Source organism: Tachyglossus aculeatus, chromosome 7, assembly GCF_015852505.1.
Source record: "Tachyglossus aculeatus isolate mTacAcu1 chromosome 7, mTacAcu1.pri, whole genome shotgun sequence".
NCBI classification, from domain to species: Eukaryota; Metazoa; Chordata; class Mammalia; order Monotremata; family Tachyglossidae; genus Tachyglossus; species Tachyglossus aculeatus.
The window spans coordinates 37,994,655-38,013,432 of NC_052072.1; the positions used below are offsets into that span (position 1 = coordinate 37,994,655).

General features: G+C 45.5%; 1 protein-coding gene and 1 non-coding gene across 2 annotated transcripts in view; both read left to right on the top strand.

Moving 5' to 3' along the window:
* The window catches only part of XXYLT1 (xyloside xylosyltransferase 1), a 233,548-nt gene that overhangs the window by 109,090 nt on the left and 105,680 nt on the right, over positions 1-18,778 (top strand). Inside the window, exon 3 of the mRNA XM_038749676.1 lies at positions 3,451-3,583. Within this exon, the coding sequence (XP_038605604.1) occupies positions 3,451-3,583 (133 nt within the window). The remainder of the gene's footprint in view (positions 1-3,450; positions 3,584-18,778) is intronic.
* On the top strand, positions 6,825-6,962 carry LOC119931088. Its single transcript, XR_005451952.1, has one exon. It is a non-coding gene; the product is annotated as a small nucleolar RNA SNORA7 (small nucleolar RNA).

An 18,778-nucleotide genomic window follows, 5' to 3' on the forward strand; every position in this document is an offset into this window, starting at 1 on the left:
GGGCCTCAGTTACCCCCATCTGTAAAATGGGGATTAAGACTGTGAGCCCCCCGTGGGATGACCTGATCACCTTGTAACCTCCCCAGCGCTTAGAACAGTGCTTTGCACATAGTAAGCGCTTAACAAATGCCATTATTATTATTATTATGATTATTATGCCCTTTAAGTGGCTCACCCCATGTCAGGACAGGCTAGGAGATGGACAACCTCCCCAGCCCTGGTTAGGTCACCAATATCAGTGAACACTGATGAGGAGCAGCGTGGCCTAGTGGATAGAGTGTGGGCCTGGGGCTTAGAAGGACCTGGGTTCTAATCCCAGCCCACCGCGTGTCTGCTGTGCCACCTTGGGCAAGTCACTTAACTCCTCCGTGCCTCAGTTACCTCATGGGGATTAAGGCTGTGAGACCTTGAACGGCAGGGACCGTGTCCAACCGAACAACCTTGTATCTACCCCAGCACTTAGTATACTGCCTAGCGCATAGTAAGCGCTTAACAAATACCGTAAGAACGAAAAAAACTGATGGGAAATTATTGGTAGTCTTTCACATGCTTCTTCCTCCTTCCCTGCTCCTGTGAGCAGCAGACTCTGCAGTCCTGGCTTTGTGCAAAGAGCTGAGCTTTGCAGGTTTGTAGTCTGGCGAAATAGAAGGGAAAACAGAGAGGCAGTGGAGGTAAAGTTTAGGGAAAGGGAGAAGTTGGGGGGGCCACAGTGGGTGGGAATATGTGATGATGTCACTGCTTTGCACTACTTACAACATTCTTGTTGTTGCCCATCCCGTGGGGAGCTGCCAGCCGCTGCAGCCCCGGGCCCAGGCTAAGGTCAATCCGACCCTGCCCGGGGATCACCTCTAATCAGCTGCTAAAAGAGATTAAACAAATCCCGTCATCGGATCTTCTAGAGAATACAGCCAAAAACTGGTTCTCCCAACTGCTCCTCCAGAAGCAGCGTGACCAAGTGGAAAGAGCAAGAGCCTGGCATTTAGAGGGCATGGGTTCCAATCCCGGCTCTGCTGCAAGTCTGTTGTGTGATCTTGGGCAACTCACTTCACTTCTCTGTGCCTCAGTTACCTCATCTGGAAAATGGGGATCATTCAAACGTATTTATGGAGCGTTTACTGGGGGCAGAGCAGTGTACTAAGTGCTTGGGAAAGTACAATACATCCGTGAGCCCCAAGTGGGACAGGGACTGTATCCAAACTGATTACCTTGTATCTACCCCAGTGCTTATGACAGTACCTGGCCCATAGTAAGTGCTTAAAAAATACCATTTTAAAAACTAAAAAAAGCTGTTCTCCCTTCCCCTTAGGCTGTGAGATCCATGGGGCAGAGACTTAGTCTGACCTCATACCTTGTATTTACCTTAATACTTATTACAGTATGTTTACTTAGTAAATGCTAACAATTACTACACTATTAAATAGGGTGGGAAGAAGAGAGATTAGACAGGGAAGTCCTCCTTTCCCTTACACTGTGAACTACAGGTGGGACAGGGACTGTGTCCCATCTGCGCACGGGCTTGGGAGTCAGAGGATCTGGGTTCGGATCCTGGCTCCGCCACTTGTCTGCTGTGTGACCTTGGTCAAGTCACTTACATCTCTGTGCCTCAGATACCTCATCATTAAGACTGTGAGCCCCACATGGGACAACCTGATGACCTTGTAACTACCCCAGCGCTTAGAACCGTGCGTGGCACATAGTAAGTGCTTAACAAATACCATATTTATTATTATGATTATTATTATATTGTACCTACCCCAGTGCAGAGCTTGACACACAGTAACTATTATCACTTTTTATTATTATCGTGATTATCATTGTTCTTATCATTATCAATGCTAACAGTGTGGTTTTTAGAAAGTTTTTGAAGATGTAGATAATAAATTATATATTATAAAGTATTCATTTATATTAATGTCTGCCTCCCCCTCTAGACTGTCAGCTCATTACGGGCAGGGAACGTGTCTGCTAATTCTCTTATATTGTAACCTCCCAAGCGCTTGGTACAGTGCGCTGCACATAGTAAGTGCTCAATAAATACCATTGTTTGATCGGCGTAGTGGTCTGCCCTTTATGAAAGGGGAGGAAGTTCCAGGTGGGTAGAAGGGTGTTGTGAGCAAGAGGCTGACAGTGAGAGAGACGAGAACAAGGCACATTGAGTGGGTTGGTTTGAAAGGTGTGAAGTGTGTGAGGCTGAGTATCATGGGAGAAGAGTGAAAATAAGTAGGTGAGGAGGAAACAGCATGGCATAATGGTTAGAGAATGGGCCTGGGACTCAGAAGGTCATGGGTTCTGTTACCAACCTTGCACTGGTCTGCTGTGTGACCTTGGGCAGTCACTTCACTTCCTCAGTCACACATATCTATCTGGCCCTTGGAATAAGCATGTATATATGCTATAACCCAGAGCCCTATGATAGAGGCTTTAACTAAGAAAAGCAACTCTGCTTCTTTCTTTCATTCCTCCATTCATTCATTCGTATTTATTGAGCACTTACTGTCTGCAAAGCACTGTACTAAGTGCTTGCACTGGTTGTACAGTTTTTTTACAAATTCAGGGTTAGTGTATATCCGTGTGAATTTACAGCTGAGGTTTCTTCAAGACTAAGCACGTTCCCACGCAGTTCATCTCTAACCCGTCATGTGTTCTTGTGAAAATGTGCATTCAGAAAACCTGGCTGTACTTCTCACCCACCTTAATGCCACGTGTATGCACGCATGCAGTCTCTTTCAATAACGTGGCGTGCCATGCCCAAACAGTCAACATTCAGAAGAACGCTTCTTAATGTAGCCAAAACACATTGTGAAAATGTGTGTTCTGGCTGAACCAAACGTGTAGCTTGGCTGTGGCCTGAGAGTGTTTATGATTGGTCAACTTTTTTTTGGCATGACATCACTTCACCCACACACAAAAATCAAAATAAGTTGCTCCTTCATACATAGATTTCCTTTGGTTCCCAAGTCAGTGGTCAATTTTCCAGGTGCCATAAATGCTTTAATTACTCTCCAGCAGGATCTTCGTTTTTCCCGTGAGAGAAGCTTGTCAGAAGCTTAAATGTTGTTAAAGTTGTTATTATGGAAGCTGGCTGGTATTGCGATGGATGGGCCCGCAATGACATTTTTTTCTTCTTCCAGAAAAGGAAGCAGAAACAGAATTGCTTAAACAAAATTGCTTTTGTATGCCAGTTTAAGGTGATACTCTTTTGCTGCAGCTAACTGTTTTTCGTATTAAAAGTGTGATTTATGTAGGTATGTAGGTTTACGTAGATATGTAGGTAGACACTGAAGTGGGAGAGTTTCTCATGGCTGTTCCCATGTACCCTTCAAGCATGATAAGCAGAACAAAAACAGCACCTTCTCAGGTCTTTTCCATCTGTTCTCCCTCTCGCTGAGTGAGTCACAAGTTTCTCTGAGTTCACTATGCCATTGATATTTCCTTCCTTCTCATCTGCAGAGATTTCACGGATAATCCAGCTGGATTTGGACCTGAAGCACATGACCAACATCCGAGAGCTGTTTGAGGAATTTGACAATTTTTCGGAAGGAAACGTCATTGGAATAGCCAGGGAAATGCAGCCGGTGTACAGGTTGGTAGGCCTGCTGCTCCGGGACCTGAAAGGGAAGGGGACTGGCCATTTTTAGATTTTCCAGCTACTTTTGGCCTTTGCCGGGCAACTGGGTCTGGCATAAAGTTGCAATTAACCAATCTATAACATTTAATGAACCACCACTTGTGTAGAGCGTTGTACTAAGCGCTTGGGAGAGCACAATAAATAGTGATGAGCCTTGGCCTCAAGGAGCGTACAGTGTAGCAGGGGTGATAGGTTCTAAGAACAGGAGGAAAAGGGGCATATTCATGAATTAGTAGTAACTCTTCCATTTGTCGTGGGCCCCAGTGCTTCATTCAGACTCCCTACACAACCTCACCCTGATCTTAATGCACAAATCCACACCTTCAACTTTGCCTTTTCCACCAAACTTGGCTCCCTGGCACCTCTGTCCCTCCGTCATCTCACCGACCAGCTCTGGAGCACCCCCATAGCATGCTCCCTCCTCTCTCTCGCTCACATTGCAGACCCCTGTTGGTGAAAATCAAGACACGGGGGTAGACTTGTTCATTGTAAATTCATCATCACCTTGCAGTAACCGCCTGTTCCTCTGCCCTGAACTGGTCCTCCCTCATTGACTTAATAATAATAATCCCATTTATTTAGCGTTTACTATGTGCAATGTGCTGTTCTAAGCGCTGGGGAGGTTACAAGGTGATAAGGTTGTCCCACGGTGGGGCTCACAATCTTAATCCCCATTTTACAGATGAGGTAACTGAGGCCCAGGGAAGTTAAGTGACTTGCCCAAAGTCACACAGCTGATAATTGCCGGAGATGCGATTCAGGTCCATGACCTCTGACTCCAAAGCCCGTGCTCTTTCCACTGAGCCACGCTGCTTCCATGCCCACTGCCTGTACTGACTAATTCAGACTTTTAACTATCTCCTTAACTCCCCAATGCCCCCACCTCCTCTCTTTCATCCTTGATGATTTTGCCAGCTACTTGGTAGACAAAACTGAAGTAGCACATGAACTCCCCCAAATTTCCCTCTCACCCTCCCTACTCCCTCCTCCACCCTCATCCACTAGCTCATCTTCTCTGGCTGTCTCACAAGAGCAGCTTTCCAACCTGTTTTGAAGTCTATCCTCTCCATCTGGGCCTCAAAACCCACCCCTTTGCACCTCATCGGCTTTTTGTGGGCAGGGAACTTATCTACCAACTTTGTTGTATTGTTCTCACCCAAGTGCTCAATAAATAAGATTGATTGACTGATATCCAGCACTTACTACAGCACTTAAATGCATATGAAACACCGTCATTTTAGCCTGGGGAGATTAGAGATTAACTACTGTGGTCCTCTGAGAGGAGATGTGTGATTTCAGAAATTCATTGCAATACTGTATTAGTGGGTTAGTGAAACTCCAGAGGGACAGAGACTGTATCTAATTCCCAACTTTGTTTTCCCAGTGCTTAGTATCAATCAAATAATGGTATTTGTTGAGCATGTACTACGTACTATGTGCTTGGGAGAGTGCAATGCAATCCACAGTCTAGAAGGGGAGAAAGAACAGTGATCTGCATAAGCTAAGTGCTTCATAAATACTATTACTACCACTATACTTCTGGAAAGAAGAGTGGGTCTTAAGTGGTACTGTGCAGTGGGGGTTGGGAGTGAGAACGTAATCTATCAATCCATCAATGGTATTTATTGAGCGCTTACTGAGTGCAGAAGTCTGTACTAAGCACTTCGTAGAGTACACCACAAAAGAGTTAGCAATAACTAGGGCCTGCTGGACGTGGATGATGCGTGACCATGAAAATTGGGGCCACTAAACCATATCCCTTCACTTATGCCAGAGCACATGTTTTCACTACAAGTGTTTATTAGAACACCACAGCTGAATTAGGGAACATTCTTCCAACATCACAAGCCTGTCTGGTTATTAGAAGAAACGGTTGTATACCTACATACGACGTCTGACACAAGGTGAGTACTAAAATACTGGTTTTTCTTTATGTTTGATTCTACAAGACTACCACCACAGCCCCATCGCCCCTGTTACAGGTGTACTGGAGTAGCCAAAGTGATCTGTAGAATATTAGAGCAAGGCTCCTCAGAGCAGTGGTTTGCAACACAATGGTTGGTAAATGAAGCATCCAAGTTTTGGCAAATCATATAAACTGCTTGTATCAATTGCAACCTCAGAAGAATTTGTGGAGAATCAGAGATTTGACTTTCCCTTCCTCCCTCTCTTCTACCTGCGTGTAGTTCTCTGTGTCTTCCTCCTCTCCGACTCTAGTTCCTTGCTCAGAATTCCATACCTTGCCTTTCCAATTCATTCAGTCCGGGGCCGGGGCTAGCATTTGCTGGCCCTGGCCAAACCGTTGCTTTTGTAGTACTTGTCGAAGTGGGTGGGAAGGTTTGAATTGGCACTGGAGGAGTTTCGTTCCTTAAGCCGCCCCTTGGCCAGACCGAGCCCGGAGGCTTGGATTTCCTGGTTGGGCACTGCCTCTGATACAGTCTGGGGAGGAGTGGATTTTGTCTCACCGCCAGCCCCTCGTCCATGTCTTTTCTCTGGCCTGGAATGCCCTCCCTCCTCAAACCTGACAGACAGTGACTCCCCCCGCCAGTCCCAAAGCCATATTGATGGCACATCTTCTCCAAGAAACCTTCCCTGACTAAGCCCACTTTTCCTCTTCTCCCACTCCCTTCTGCGTCACCCTGACTTGCTCCATTTATTCATTGCCCCCCCACCAGCCAGATTTATGTCTATATTGGTAATGTATTTGTTTCTATTAGTGTCTCTCCCCCTCTAGACTGTAAGCCCCTTTTGGGCAGTGAATGTGTCCGTTTATTGTTCTGTTTCACTCTCCCAGGCGTTTAGTACAGTCCCTTGCACCCAAAAAGTGCTCAATAAATGTGATCGAATGAATGAGTGAATGAATGAGAAGCTGCTGGACCGGGGAGGAGGTAGGCTCCTGGAAAGGCTCCTGCCAGCACGGGACAGTGGAAGTCCAGCTCGTCCAGGGCCACCATATGGCCACCCTTGGCACATTTCTGTCCCCTTAGGCTGGTGTCAGTGAAAGGGGGTCCACTTTCCTCAGATTGGTAGCCTTGAACATCCTCCTGTGAAGCCGTGAAGCTGCATGGCTTAGTGGGCCTAGGAGTCCGAAGGACCTGGGTACAGTCTAATCCCGGCTCCGCCACATGTGTGACCTTGGGCAAGTTTCTTTTCTTCACTATTCTGGGCCTCATTAGCTCATCTGTAAAATGGGGATCCCCTCTCAGGGTCGCACCTGGAGGCTTTTCAGTATTCTACCAGTCTTGACTACAGGAGGGAGAGTCAAGCAAAGGCATATCCATTCCATTCCTAGCTTGGCCCGTGGCTAGTGAGTGGAAGGCAGTCTGCTACAAGTCAAAACTCACTTGTGCTGGGCAGCAGCGGCTTGGGAGAGAGTCAAGGGCGGAGACTCAAGTTTAAGGGGGCAGTGGTAAATCGCTTTTATATTTTTAACCCAGAAAACTGTACGATGCACTACCAGAATGATTGCAGATGGAGGTGCGGCCTTCTGGGAGAGATGTGTCCATGGCGTCGCTATGAGTCAGAGACAACTCGATGGCATAAGACAAGACAAATTGGGGATAAGAGTGTGAGGGCCATGTCGGGCAGGGTCTGTGTCCAACCTGATTGACTGGTACCTACCCCAGCGCTTAGAACAGCACTTCGTACATAGTAAGCACTTAACAAGTACCACAATTGTTTTTGTCATTTTACCAACCCTGACTTGGAACTCCATCTCTGGGCGTTCTTAGTCACGCTGAGCCTCCTTTCTTGGCTACGTCCATACCTGTTTGATCTCCAGCTTCAGGCCACACCTGCTCAGTTCTCATTCTTATCCCCTCTCACCCTTCTGTTCACAGAGGCTCAGCTTATGGTTATGAAGCAGTCTCGCCTACCCTATAGATTTTCTCTCTGAGAAAATCAGATTCCTTTTTAGGTTCATATTCGCCCTAATGGCTTGTCACGTTGCCTTCATCTCCAGAGAGAGGGCTCTCTTTGGTAAATACCCTGATTTTTAAGGAATTCGAGTCTCTCATTGATCGGGGTGGGGCAAACTCACTTCTCCAGCCTCTCCATCTTCAAGTGGAAAGGCAGGTCGGGAGTATTGTTTTGCTCTTTCCACACTAAAAATAGAAATGGATTAGCTTCCACCATGCTTAGAAACTGAATTTGCTGTGAGTTTTCCAACACAGTAACTGTTTGTTCTATTGTCTGACAGTTTCCTTGGGTATTGTAGTCTGGAATTTTTTGTTGTTGTTGTAACAACTGTCCTATAAACAATCGCCTCGGCTGGTCTGCGGTGCAACTTCTAAAAAAACAATTTATAGTTATTTATGGTGTGTTCCGTAGTAGTTCAGAGGTGGTCATCTGAGAGACAGGAAGGTGGGGTGAGGGGAATGTAAAATATTTCCAGAAACAATTCAAATTGGACATGGCTGATGTATAATTACAGACCTTTGGTGAATAATAATAATAATAACAATAATAATAATAATAATGACACTTATTAAGCATTTACTATGTGCAAAGCACTGTTCTAAGCGCTGGGGAGTTTACAAGGTGATCAGGTTGTCCCACGGGGGGTTCACAGTCTTAATCCCCATTTTACGGATGAGGTAACTGAGGCCCAGAGAAGTTAAGTGACTTGCCCAAAGTCACACAGCTGACAAGTGGCGGAGCTGGGATTTGAACCCATGACCTCCGACTCCAAAGCTCATGCTCTTTCCATTGAGCCAGGAATGAATTGTGCTATTTCACTGTGTAGTGGGTAAAGAGGAATAAATACTTCTATGCAGGTTTCCCTTGCCAACTGCTATTTTGATTATCCACTTCAATTTTTTGTGTTAGTTTTTTTTTTCCCTAAGGTATTTGGTAAGTGTTTACTTTGTGCCAGGCACTGTACTAAGCGCTGGGGCAGATACAAGCTTGTCAGGTTGGACACACTCCATATCCCACATCGGGCTCACAGTCTTACTCCCCGTTTTACAGCTGAGGTAACTGAGGCCCAGGGAAGTGAAGTGACGTGACATGCCCCAGGTCACCCAGCAGACAAGTGACGGAGGCAGGATTAGAACCCAGCTCCTTCTGACTTATAGGCCCGGGCTGTACCCACTAGGCCATGCTGGGTGTTGGACTGCCTCCTCAACTAGGGACTAGTGACATGTTTTGTTCTGTTGTCTGTCTCCCCCTTCTAGACTGTGAGCCCGTTGTTGGGTAGGGACCGTCGCTATATCATCAACAATCGTATTTATTGAGCGCTTACTATGTGCAGAGCACTGTACTAAGCGCTATATGTTGCCGACTTGTACTTCCCAAGCGCTTAGTACAGTGCTCTGCACACAGTAAGTGCTCAATAAATACGACTGAATGAATGAATGAAATCCTCAGAGAACTAAGTCTTCTGCTCACGCAGTTAGGCTTTTCTCTTGGTTTAATCCCCTCCGGAACCAGAGTTGAACAATTTCACTGTCCTCTGTCGGCTTCTGGCAAGTTCACTGGTAAAGTGATTCCACAGTTCATGGCAGCCGTTTACCAAATCTGAATCGTGATGGGAGTGTGAAGAGAAAGGCAAACGTGGTTTGCCTAGATCTAAAGCTCCTTTTGGGGAGGAAACCTGTCTACCAACTGTTAGAGTGTATTCTCCCAAGTCCTTAGTACAGTGTTCTGCATACAGTAGGTGCTTAATAAATATCATTGGTTGATTGATGTTAAACTGAGGCAGGCTCAATTCGTCTTTTTCTTCTCAAGAAAGTCATTGAGTACTTGGTCACCAGCAATGATGAGGGATGCGGACTTGGAGGATTCAGGTTGTCACTTCTTCGACGGGCCCAGCTTCTCCAACCAGCCCCTTGCTTGTAGTTATCAGGGACGAAAGACTTTGTAAATCACAATCCATTTGCACATCACAGTACCTATCTTCAACTTCCAATTCCTTTTCCTTTTCCAGTTAAATTTCATTGATCCAAGCTACATTAACCCATCGGGTACCCTAGGCGCTTTTGTGTTTTTATCCGGAAGCAGCGCGGCTTAGTCAAGAAGGAGTGTGCCTTAGTGGAAAAAATGCCGGCTTGGGAGTCAGAGGTCGTGGGTTCTAGTCCTGGCTCTGCCACTTACCAGCTGTGTGATTTTGGGCAAGTCACTTAAGTTCTCTGTGCCCCAATTACCTCATCTGTAAAATGGGGATTAAGACTGTGAGCCCTACATGGGACAACCTGATTACCTTGTATCTATCCCAGGGCTTAGAACAGTGCTTGGCACATAGTAAGTGCTTAACAAATACCATCATTATTATTACATATATTTATTCAATTATGTATTCAGCAATTTCACCCTAATATAGTCATGGTACTACTTGTTGTATAATAAGAACAATAATAATGCTATTTATTAAGCACTTACTATGTGCCAAGCACTGTATTAAGCACTGAGGTAGATGTAAAGTTGAACCCAGTCCCAATCCCACATAGGACTCCCAGTCTCACGGGGAAGAAGAAACAGGTCTTTGATCATCATTTTACAGATGAGGAAACTGAGGCACAGTGGGCAAATGTTAGAACTGGGCTTAGAACCCAGCTCTTCGGCCATGATGCTTGAATTAATCAATCAATCAGTGGTATTTATTAGAGAAGCAGCGTGGCTCAATGGAAAGAGCCCAGGCTTTGGAGTCAGAGGTCATGGGTTCAAATTCCGGCTCCGCCAACTGTCAGCTGTGTGACTTTGGGCAAGTCACTTAACTTCTCTGTGCCTCAAGTACCTCATCTGTAAAATGGGGATAAAGACTGTGAGCCCCCCATGGGACAACATGATTACCTTGTAACCTCCCCAGCGCTTAGAACAGTACTTTGCACATAGTAAATGCTTAATAAATACCATCATTATTATTATTATTAGGCACACACTTTGTGCAGAGCACTGTACTAAGAGCTAGGGAGAGTGCAGTACAGAGTTGGTAGACACGTTCCCTGCTCGCAACAAGCTTACAGATTAGAGGGGAAGGCAGATATTAATAAAAATAAATATAACTGAATAATTTATAACATTGGATTTATAAAATACCTGTGCCCTCTCTGTCTTAGACTGTGAACCCAATGTGGGACAGGAACCAATGCTGATTGGATTCCATTACACCTGCCCCAGCACTACTGCAGTGCTTCACGCATTGTAAGTGCTTTAATAAATATGATAAATTACAAATTACAAAGGTTCTAATGGTTGGGGGTGGGGATTGTTCCACAGAAGGAAGCCAGCAAGAAACACAAAGTAGCAGGTTAAACCAAACCATTTAAAATAGTATTGATAGTCATATTTATTAAGCATCTGCAGTGTGCAGAGCACCGCATTACACACTGGGAGAAAATATGTAGGTGGGGGTCAGCCACGGTCCTGTTCCTTGGAGGGCTTCCCAAAATGAGAGTTTAAGTGGGGAGAAGAGATCAGAGACAGACCCCTGGGAGCATCGAACCATTAAAACCCAACACAAATCAATACACAAAATAGTCTCAAAGCCTCAGCAGGGATGGAGGAGTCTGAGAGCATGCGGAAACATACTGCTAGCGCTCAATAAATGCAATTGAATGATTGAATAATAATGATAATAATAATGGCATTTATTAAGCACTTACTATGTGCAAAGCACTGTTCTAAGCACTGGGGAGGTTACAAGGTGATCAGGTTGTCCCACTGGGGGCTCACAGTCTTAATCCCCATTTCACAGATGAGGTAACAGGCCCAGCGAAGTTAAGTGACTTGCCCAAAGTCACACAGCTGACAATTGGTGGAGCTGGGGTTTGAACTCATGTCCTCTGACTCTAAAGCCCAGGCTCTTTCCACTGAGCCACGCTGCTTCTCAAATGAATACTGGCCAGGCTTCGAATGAATACTGGCCAGGAGCAGGGACCCTTGGTGGCTGGAGGGAAGGCGGCGATTACCACGGTGCTTTACTCGGGAGGGTGATGGAGGGGTCTGAGAGCACATATGTGGAAGGAGCTTTTCTCCCCAGCCTGATGTGTCCAGCGCTTGCTGGGAGCAGAGGCCCTTCATGGTGGGAGGGAAGGTGACGGTTACTACAGTACTTTTCTCAGAGGTGATGGAAGGGTCTGAGAGCACATGGGAGCAGCTTTTATCTCTATCCTGGCATGCCCAGAGCATCCTGAGAGCAGAGGCCCTTCACGGTGGCAGGGAAGGAGGCACTTACCACAGTACTCTTCTCGGAGGCTACGGAGGGGTCTAAGAGCACATGGGTGAAGCTTTTCTCCCCAGCTCTGTGTGCACGGAGCATGTCGGGGGCAAGGACCCTTGGTGGTGGGATGGAAGGCGGCAGTTACCATGGTGCTTTTCTCAGTAGCGATGGGGGAATCTGAGAGCACATGGGAGCAGCTTTTATCCCCAGCCCGGTGTGCCCAGAGCAAGCTGGGAGCAGGGACCCTTGGTGGTGGGAGGGATGGTGGCGATTAACACGGAGCTTTTCCGAGAGCAGGCAGGAACAGCTATTCTCCCCAGCCCCGTGCGCCGTGATAGCCCCATGCGAGCCCAGAGCGTGCTGGGAGCCGAGACCCTCCGTGGCGGGAGGGAAGGGGGAGTTTACCACAGTACTTTTCTCGGCGGTAAATTTTGAACTAACAAACGTAGCAGGTTGGGAATTCTTACAGTCCATGACTCTTGGCTGGTTGGGATGGCTCACTGTTCCAAGGCAGGACCCGTCTGTGTGCAAACTGTTCCAACCTTCCCAGTGCCCTCAGTGCTGGGCTGGGGGCTCCGGCCCCGCTCTGCTCCTGCTAGCTCTTCCCCCAGCCGTGGTTGACCAAGTGGATAAAATCTAGGGCTTGTGGGGCAGAGATGTTGCACGACAAGGAAGTGGCAGAGGCACGTGAAAGAAATGGGCATAACAGTTTGCTTCACCAAGTCCCGGACTTGGCCCAGCTTTGCAGAATGGACACACAGTCGTTGGGAAATCCTGCCCTGTTGTGGCAGAGCAGCCTGAACTGGCCACGTTCGTTCCGGAAAGGAGAAAGCAGGGTGGTCTTGTCTTAGGCTGTCGAGTCGTCTCCTACCCAAAGCGACACCATGGACGCATCTCTCCCAGAAAACCCGACCTCCATCTGCAATTGTTTTGGCAGGGTATCCATAGAGTTTTCTGGGTCAAAATATGGAAATGGTTTACAATTGCCTTTTCCGCTCACCAAACTCGAGCCTCCGCCTTTGACTCTCTCCCATGTCGCTGCTGCCCAGCACGGGTGCGTTTTGACTTGTAGCAGATTGCTTTCATCATCATCATCATCATCAATCGTATTTATTGAGCGCTTACTATGTGCAGAGCACTGTACTAAGCGCTTGGGAAGTACAAATTGGCAACATATATAGAGACAGTCCCTACCCAACAGTGGGCTCACAGTCTAAAAGGGCTCACAGTCTACTCGCTAGCCACTGGCCAAGCTAGGAATGGAATGGGTAGGCCTCTGCTTGACTCTCCCTCCCGTAGTCAAGAAAGGTAGAGTACTGGAAACTCTCCAGATGCGGCCCTGAGAGGGTGAAGCAGGATGGGCTCTCACTTAAATAGCAGTGTGCCTCTTTGCGATGATGATCGCGTGTCTATGTTTATTATTATTATATAATATATTATTAATAATAACAATAATTAATATTAGTATAATAATAACAATAATCCTCCCCCTCCCCATGCCCCCGCCTTACCTCCTTCCCCTCCCCACAGCACCTGTATATATGTATATATGTTTGTACGTATTTATTACTCTATTTTATTTGTACATATTCATTCTATTTATTTTATTTTGTTAATATGTTTTGTTTTGTTGTCTGTCTCCCCCTTCTAGACTGTGAGCCCACTGTTGGGTAGGGACCGTCTGTATAGGTTGCCAACTTGTACTTCCCAAGCGCTTAGTACAGTGCTCTGCACACAGTAAGCGCTCAATAAATACGATTGAATCACGGCTCTTGTTAAGCACTTACTATGTGCCAAGTACTGTTCTAAATCTTGGGGTAGATACAAGTTAATCAGGTTGGACACAGTCCCTGTTGCACATGAGGCTTACAGTCTTAATCCCCATTTTTACAGATGGGTAACTGAGGTCTAAAGAAGTGAAGTGACTTGCCCAAGGTCACACAACAGACATGTGACAGAGCTGGGATTAGAATCCAGGTCCTTCTGACTCCCAGTCCTGGATTGTATCCACTAAGCCAAGCCGTTTCTCTGATGTGAGAGTGTGCCCGTTTGGGAATATTGGGCGTTGGCTCCATGCTTCCCTAGGACTTGCAACGCAGGGGGCAGAGAAGAGCTTTTAAAGAGCTGCAGTGAGTGACTTTCCATAAGGAGGAAAGGACTGAACACAACATCTACAAACATCTCTTGATGGTGGTTATTTGCCAGGACTGGGCCACAAAACAGGAAATTCCAGAAAAGCATCTGAATTCGCTGATAAGTGTTAACGGCGAGGCCGCCTTCTCTCCTGCTTTGTCATCCTCGAGAGTCTCCCAGTTGGTTGTATGTGTGTGGCGTTGGGGGTGGGAAAAGCGTGTTTGATCCAAAAGCTTCCCTTCACCTTTTCCCTTAAAGTGGAAGAGAAAAATTCTCCTCCGTACTGAGGGAGAAGTCCAGTGACTCAGTCCTTGTCAATTTGGACTGGTCTGAGACTGTCAAAACTTCCCTTCAGGGCTGGTTGAGGTGATTCCCGCTGCTAAGACCACTTCAGATGCCTCTTTGCTTGATGAGAAAATCAATCAATCAATCAATCAATCGTATTTATTGAGCACTTACTTTGTGCAGAGCACTGTACTAAGCGCTTGGGAAGTACAAGTTGGCAACATATAGAGACAGTCCCTACCCAACAGTGGGCTCACAGTCTAGAAGGGGGAGACAGAACAAAACCAAACATATTAACAAAATAAAATAAACAGAATAGATATGTACAAGCAAAATAAATAAATAAATAAAAAGAGAAGATAGGTTACCATTCTAATCGTTCATGCAAACTTCTAAATCCCAATTCTAACTTCTCTGTACTAAAACCAAGACTTTTTCAAATGGAATTTGTTAATCACTTATTATGTGCTAGGCACTGTATTAAATGCTGGCATAGATCCAAGCTAATCAGGCTGGACTCAGCCCCTGTCCCACATGGAGCTCTCAGTCTTAACCCCCACTTTACAGATGAGGTAACTGAGGCCCAGAGAAGTGAAGTGACCTTCCCAAGGTCATAGTACAGACAAATGGAGGAGCAGAATTAGAACCCAGGTTCTTTTGACTCCCAGGCCTATCTTTACATACATAAAGTGCAGAAAGGAGTGTTTTTGGTTAAGCATCAGTCTTGAGGAGCAATGTGGCTTAGTGGATACAGCACAGGCCTGAGAGTCAGAAGGTCATGGGTTCATTCATTCATTCAATCGTATTTATTGAGCACTTGTTCTAATACTGGCTCTCCACTTGTCGGCTGTGTGAGTGCGGGCAAGTCACTTCACTTCTCTGTGCCTCAGTTACCTCATCTGTAAAAGGGGGATTGAGACTGTGAGCTCCACATGAAACAGGGACTGTGTCCAGCCCGATTTGCTTCTATCTGCCCCAGTGCTTAGAACAGTGGCTGGCCCATAACGAGCGCTTAACAGATACCATTATTATTATTATTACTATTATCTATCCCAGAGCTTAGAACAATGGCTGGCAAATAGTAAGTGCTTAACAAATACTATTCTTATTATTATTGTTATCTACCCCAGTGCTTAGAACAGTGCTTGGCACATAATAAGCACTTAACAAGTATCATTATAATTATTATTTTCACCCTCAGAAGCCTGAAAATGAGGAACAGCTATCACATCAATCAATCAATCAATCGTATTTATTGAGCGCTTACTGTGTGCAGAGCACTGTACTATCACATCATCATCATTATCAAGGGAGCACGTACTGTGTGCAAAGTACTGTTCTGAGCACTTGGGAAGAGTACAATGCAGCAGAGTTGGTAGACGTTCCCTGCCCAGAATGAGTCTAGCGGAGGAGACAAACATTAATCTGCTACTCTTTCTCTCCCTACCTCCCTCCTTCCCTCTCTCCCTCCATTTTCATCCCACTAGATCAGAAACTCCTTGAGAGGAAAAAATGTGAGTGACTAATAATTCTAGCATACCAATCCAAGCAGTTAAGGCAGAGTACCGTGCACGGTGGGGGTCAATAAATGTTGTCGATTGGTTGATTTGAATAAGGGACATTTCTTTTCATAGACAGACACACTGTAGCTAATGAGCAGTGTCTGTTTTGCCAGAGCCCGGAGAGGAAGCGCAGTCAGCGTTTTCCACATTTCCTCTCAGCCTGTCAATCTGCTTCCTAAATGTTATTTTCCCTCTCCCTCCGTTCTGCGCCAAAAGTACACATTTGTGATGAGTTAGGTATAATTTTAGCCCTGTCTGTGATCCTTTTTGACGTTAGGATTGCAGGGTACCGCAAGTGCTTTGGGAAGGGAGTAAACCTATCTAAATCCTCATTTGGAGATATATCTTCTAGCAGAATACGAATGAAAATAGTTTGCACTTAATGAGCATTGCTAGGAACTTGAATTCTATGATGCGTAGTACTTCAAAAAATTGATTATGTTCTTTCATCATGCTCAAAAGAGGAATCGGAACGATTTTTAATCCAGAATGGAACAGAATCTCCCCTACCTGCAGGTTCCCCGGTTATCTTTAGTAATTTACCAGTTCAGTAAGACCCAGGAATCTGAAATTGAACTGCTGCTATCTGTTTCAAGGATAGGCCCGCTTTGTAGTTCTTGTGCATTCAAGAAAGATTGGAAATTAAAGGTCTTTTACAGGCTTTATTTTTCTAATCTGAAAAAGTGTGGAATACTTAAATCTTGGGCCAGGTGCTATTTCCTAGTGAACGTGCAATTAGTTAGAGGAAATTGTCTTTTAATATTTGGAATCAGTGGCTTGATCAGTTAGGCACTTGATGCCAGCTGGTTTTAGATGCAGTGAAGAGTTGAGAATGGCTTATTTTTGTTCACCCTCAGTTAAAGTCCTGGACCACAGTTTTACAGTCAGAACAGCCAGGGGTGATGTGGTCTGTATGTTTGGTAAATTTTCAGGAAAAGAGATCAGTTATTTTCCCCATCCTTAGTGTCCAGGCAAGTGAGTGTTTTGAAGAGGAAAGCAGAGAAAGAGGACAAAGGAAGAAAAACAGAGAAATGGGGAGATAGGCAAAAGAGAGGCAGGAAATCGGCAAGGCTGTGCCTCACTTAGTCCCTGACAACTTGAAAACTCCTCAGGAGCTACTGCTAATTTGGATTTTACCTCCTCTGCTGGTTTTATAGAAAGGCTGTAAAAGCGCCTACTCCTTGTTAGCCTCTGTGAACCTTCTTACATCATTTAGAAGTGGGGAGCGGGTTCCTTCAGCAGAATATTTATACCTGGTAGTGATGTATAAGAATAAAGAGTTTCAGATCTGAGGAGAAATCTGCTATGTTAGCAGCCAGAAAAAAAAGCCAAAACAAAAGAAACAACCCCCCCTCCCCAAAAAGACCCTGATTTGTTAACGGAGCGCGTTTTGATCTGGAAGTTACTGAGTGGGAATAACTGTGGAACTTGAGCCTCCTATTATTTTGACAGTCCCCCATCTGACAATTACCACACTTCAAAAAGGTCCATGTCAAATCAGTTTTATGATTGTTTTTCCCCCCTCTCGCCATTGTTGGCGATTAATGTAAGCAGCCCGGAAAAAGTATTCCCTACTGATTTTATCGTTTTCCATTTGACATGTCATTTCTAAGCCTCACAATGGAACTGAAATGAATGGGACTGTATTTACGACCACAGTTTTGCGGACTGACTCAGAGATCTAAATTCAGGAGAGAAACCCATTCCCTTGTGGCTACCTGCTCAGATCCGGTTGAAGCCAATGGCCAGAGGACTCATCCGATTTAAAGGAACCGAGGTTCCCGGCTCACCTGCTCAATCCCTTTCGCATCTACTGGAAACATCCCTGTAGGTAGTAGCCATAATCATGGTTCCAGGATTAAATGAGTTATAGGAAGTTAATGACCGTCCTGCTAATAATATTCACAATAATGATGATGACTATGGTATTGGTTAAGCGATTATTATGGGCCACGCACTGTCCTAAGTGCTGATGTAGATACCAGATTATCAGGTCAGATGCAGTCCTTGTCATTCATTCATTCAATCGTATTTATTGAGCGCTTACTGTGTGCAGAGCACTGTACTAAGCGCTTGGGAAGTACAGATCGGCTGCTGGGTGACTTAACTTCTCTGTGCTTCAGTTTACCTCATCTATAAAATGGGGATTAAGATGTGAGCCCAATGAGGGACAAGGACTGTGTCCAACCTGAGACCCTTACGTCTGCCCCAGAGCTTAGTACAGTACCTGGCATGTAGTAGGCACTGAACAGATATCATTAAAACAAAAGCAAAAACAATCCTTTCCACATATTCTTTGGAGAAATAGAGACCAGTTTGCAAGTTTTCCACCTCCATTCTTACGCCCACCAAAAATAATGTGACCTAGTTATACGGCCTAGAGATGTTATAATTATAGGGCAAATTCCAGCCCCTTCCTCTTCTGTCTTAGTGTGTGTTTTTCACTCTGTGCTTCGGCTAGAATGCTGTTAGGGAAATAATAATAATGGAATTTGTAAATCGCTTACTGTGATCAACTACTGTTCTAAGCACTGGAGTAGATACAAGGTGGTATGGGGTTCACAGTCTTAATCCCCATTTTACAGCGAGGTAACTGAGGCACAGAGAAGTGAAGTGACTTCCCCAAAGTCATCCAGCAGACGAGTGGCAGAACGGGGATTAGAACCCAGGTCCTTCTAACTCCTAGGCCCATGCTTTATCCACTAAGCCATGCTACTTCTCATTAGGGAGGTTATGTCCACCAGCGTGATTCTGGTGCAGCTCTCTGGTGTCAGGATAATAGTTTGTGCTCCTGTGTCTGGCCCATTCCAGAAGCTGTGACTCCTGGAGCATGCGTTTTCTCTAACACAGGTTTTAGCAGAAAACCATCCATCCTGCACACAGTAAGCACTCAATAAATACGATTGAATGAATGAATGAAAATCCTATTGTAGGAGACCAGGTTCATTCAATTGTATTTACTGAGCACATACTATGTGAAAAGCACTGTACTAAGCCCTTGGAGGAGTACAG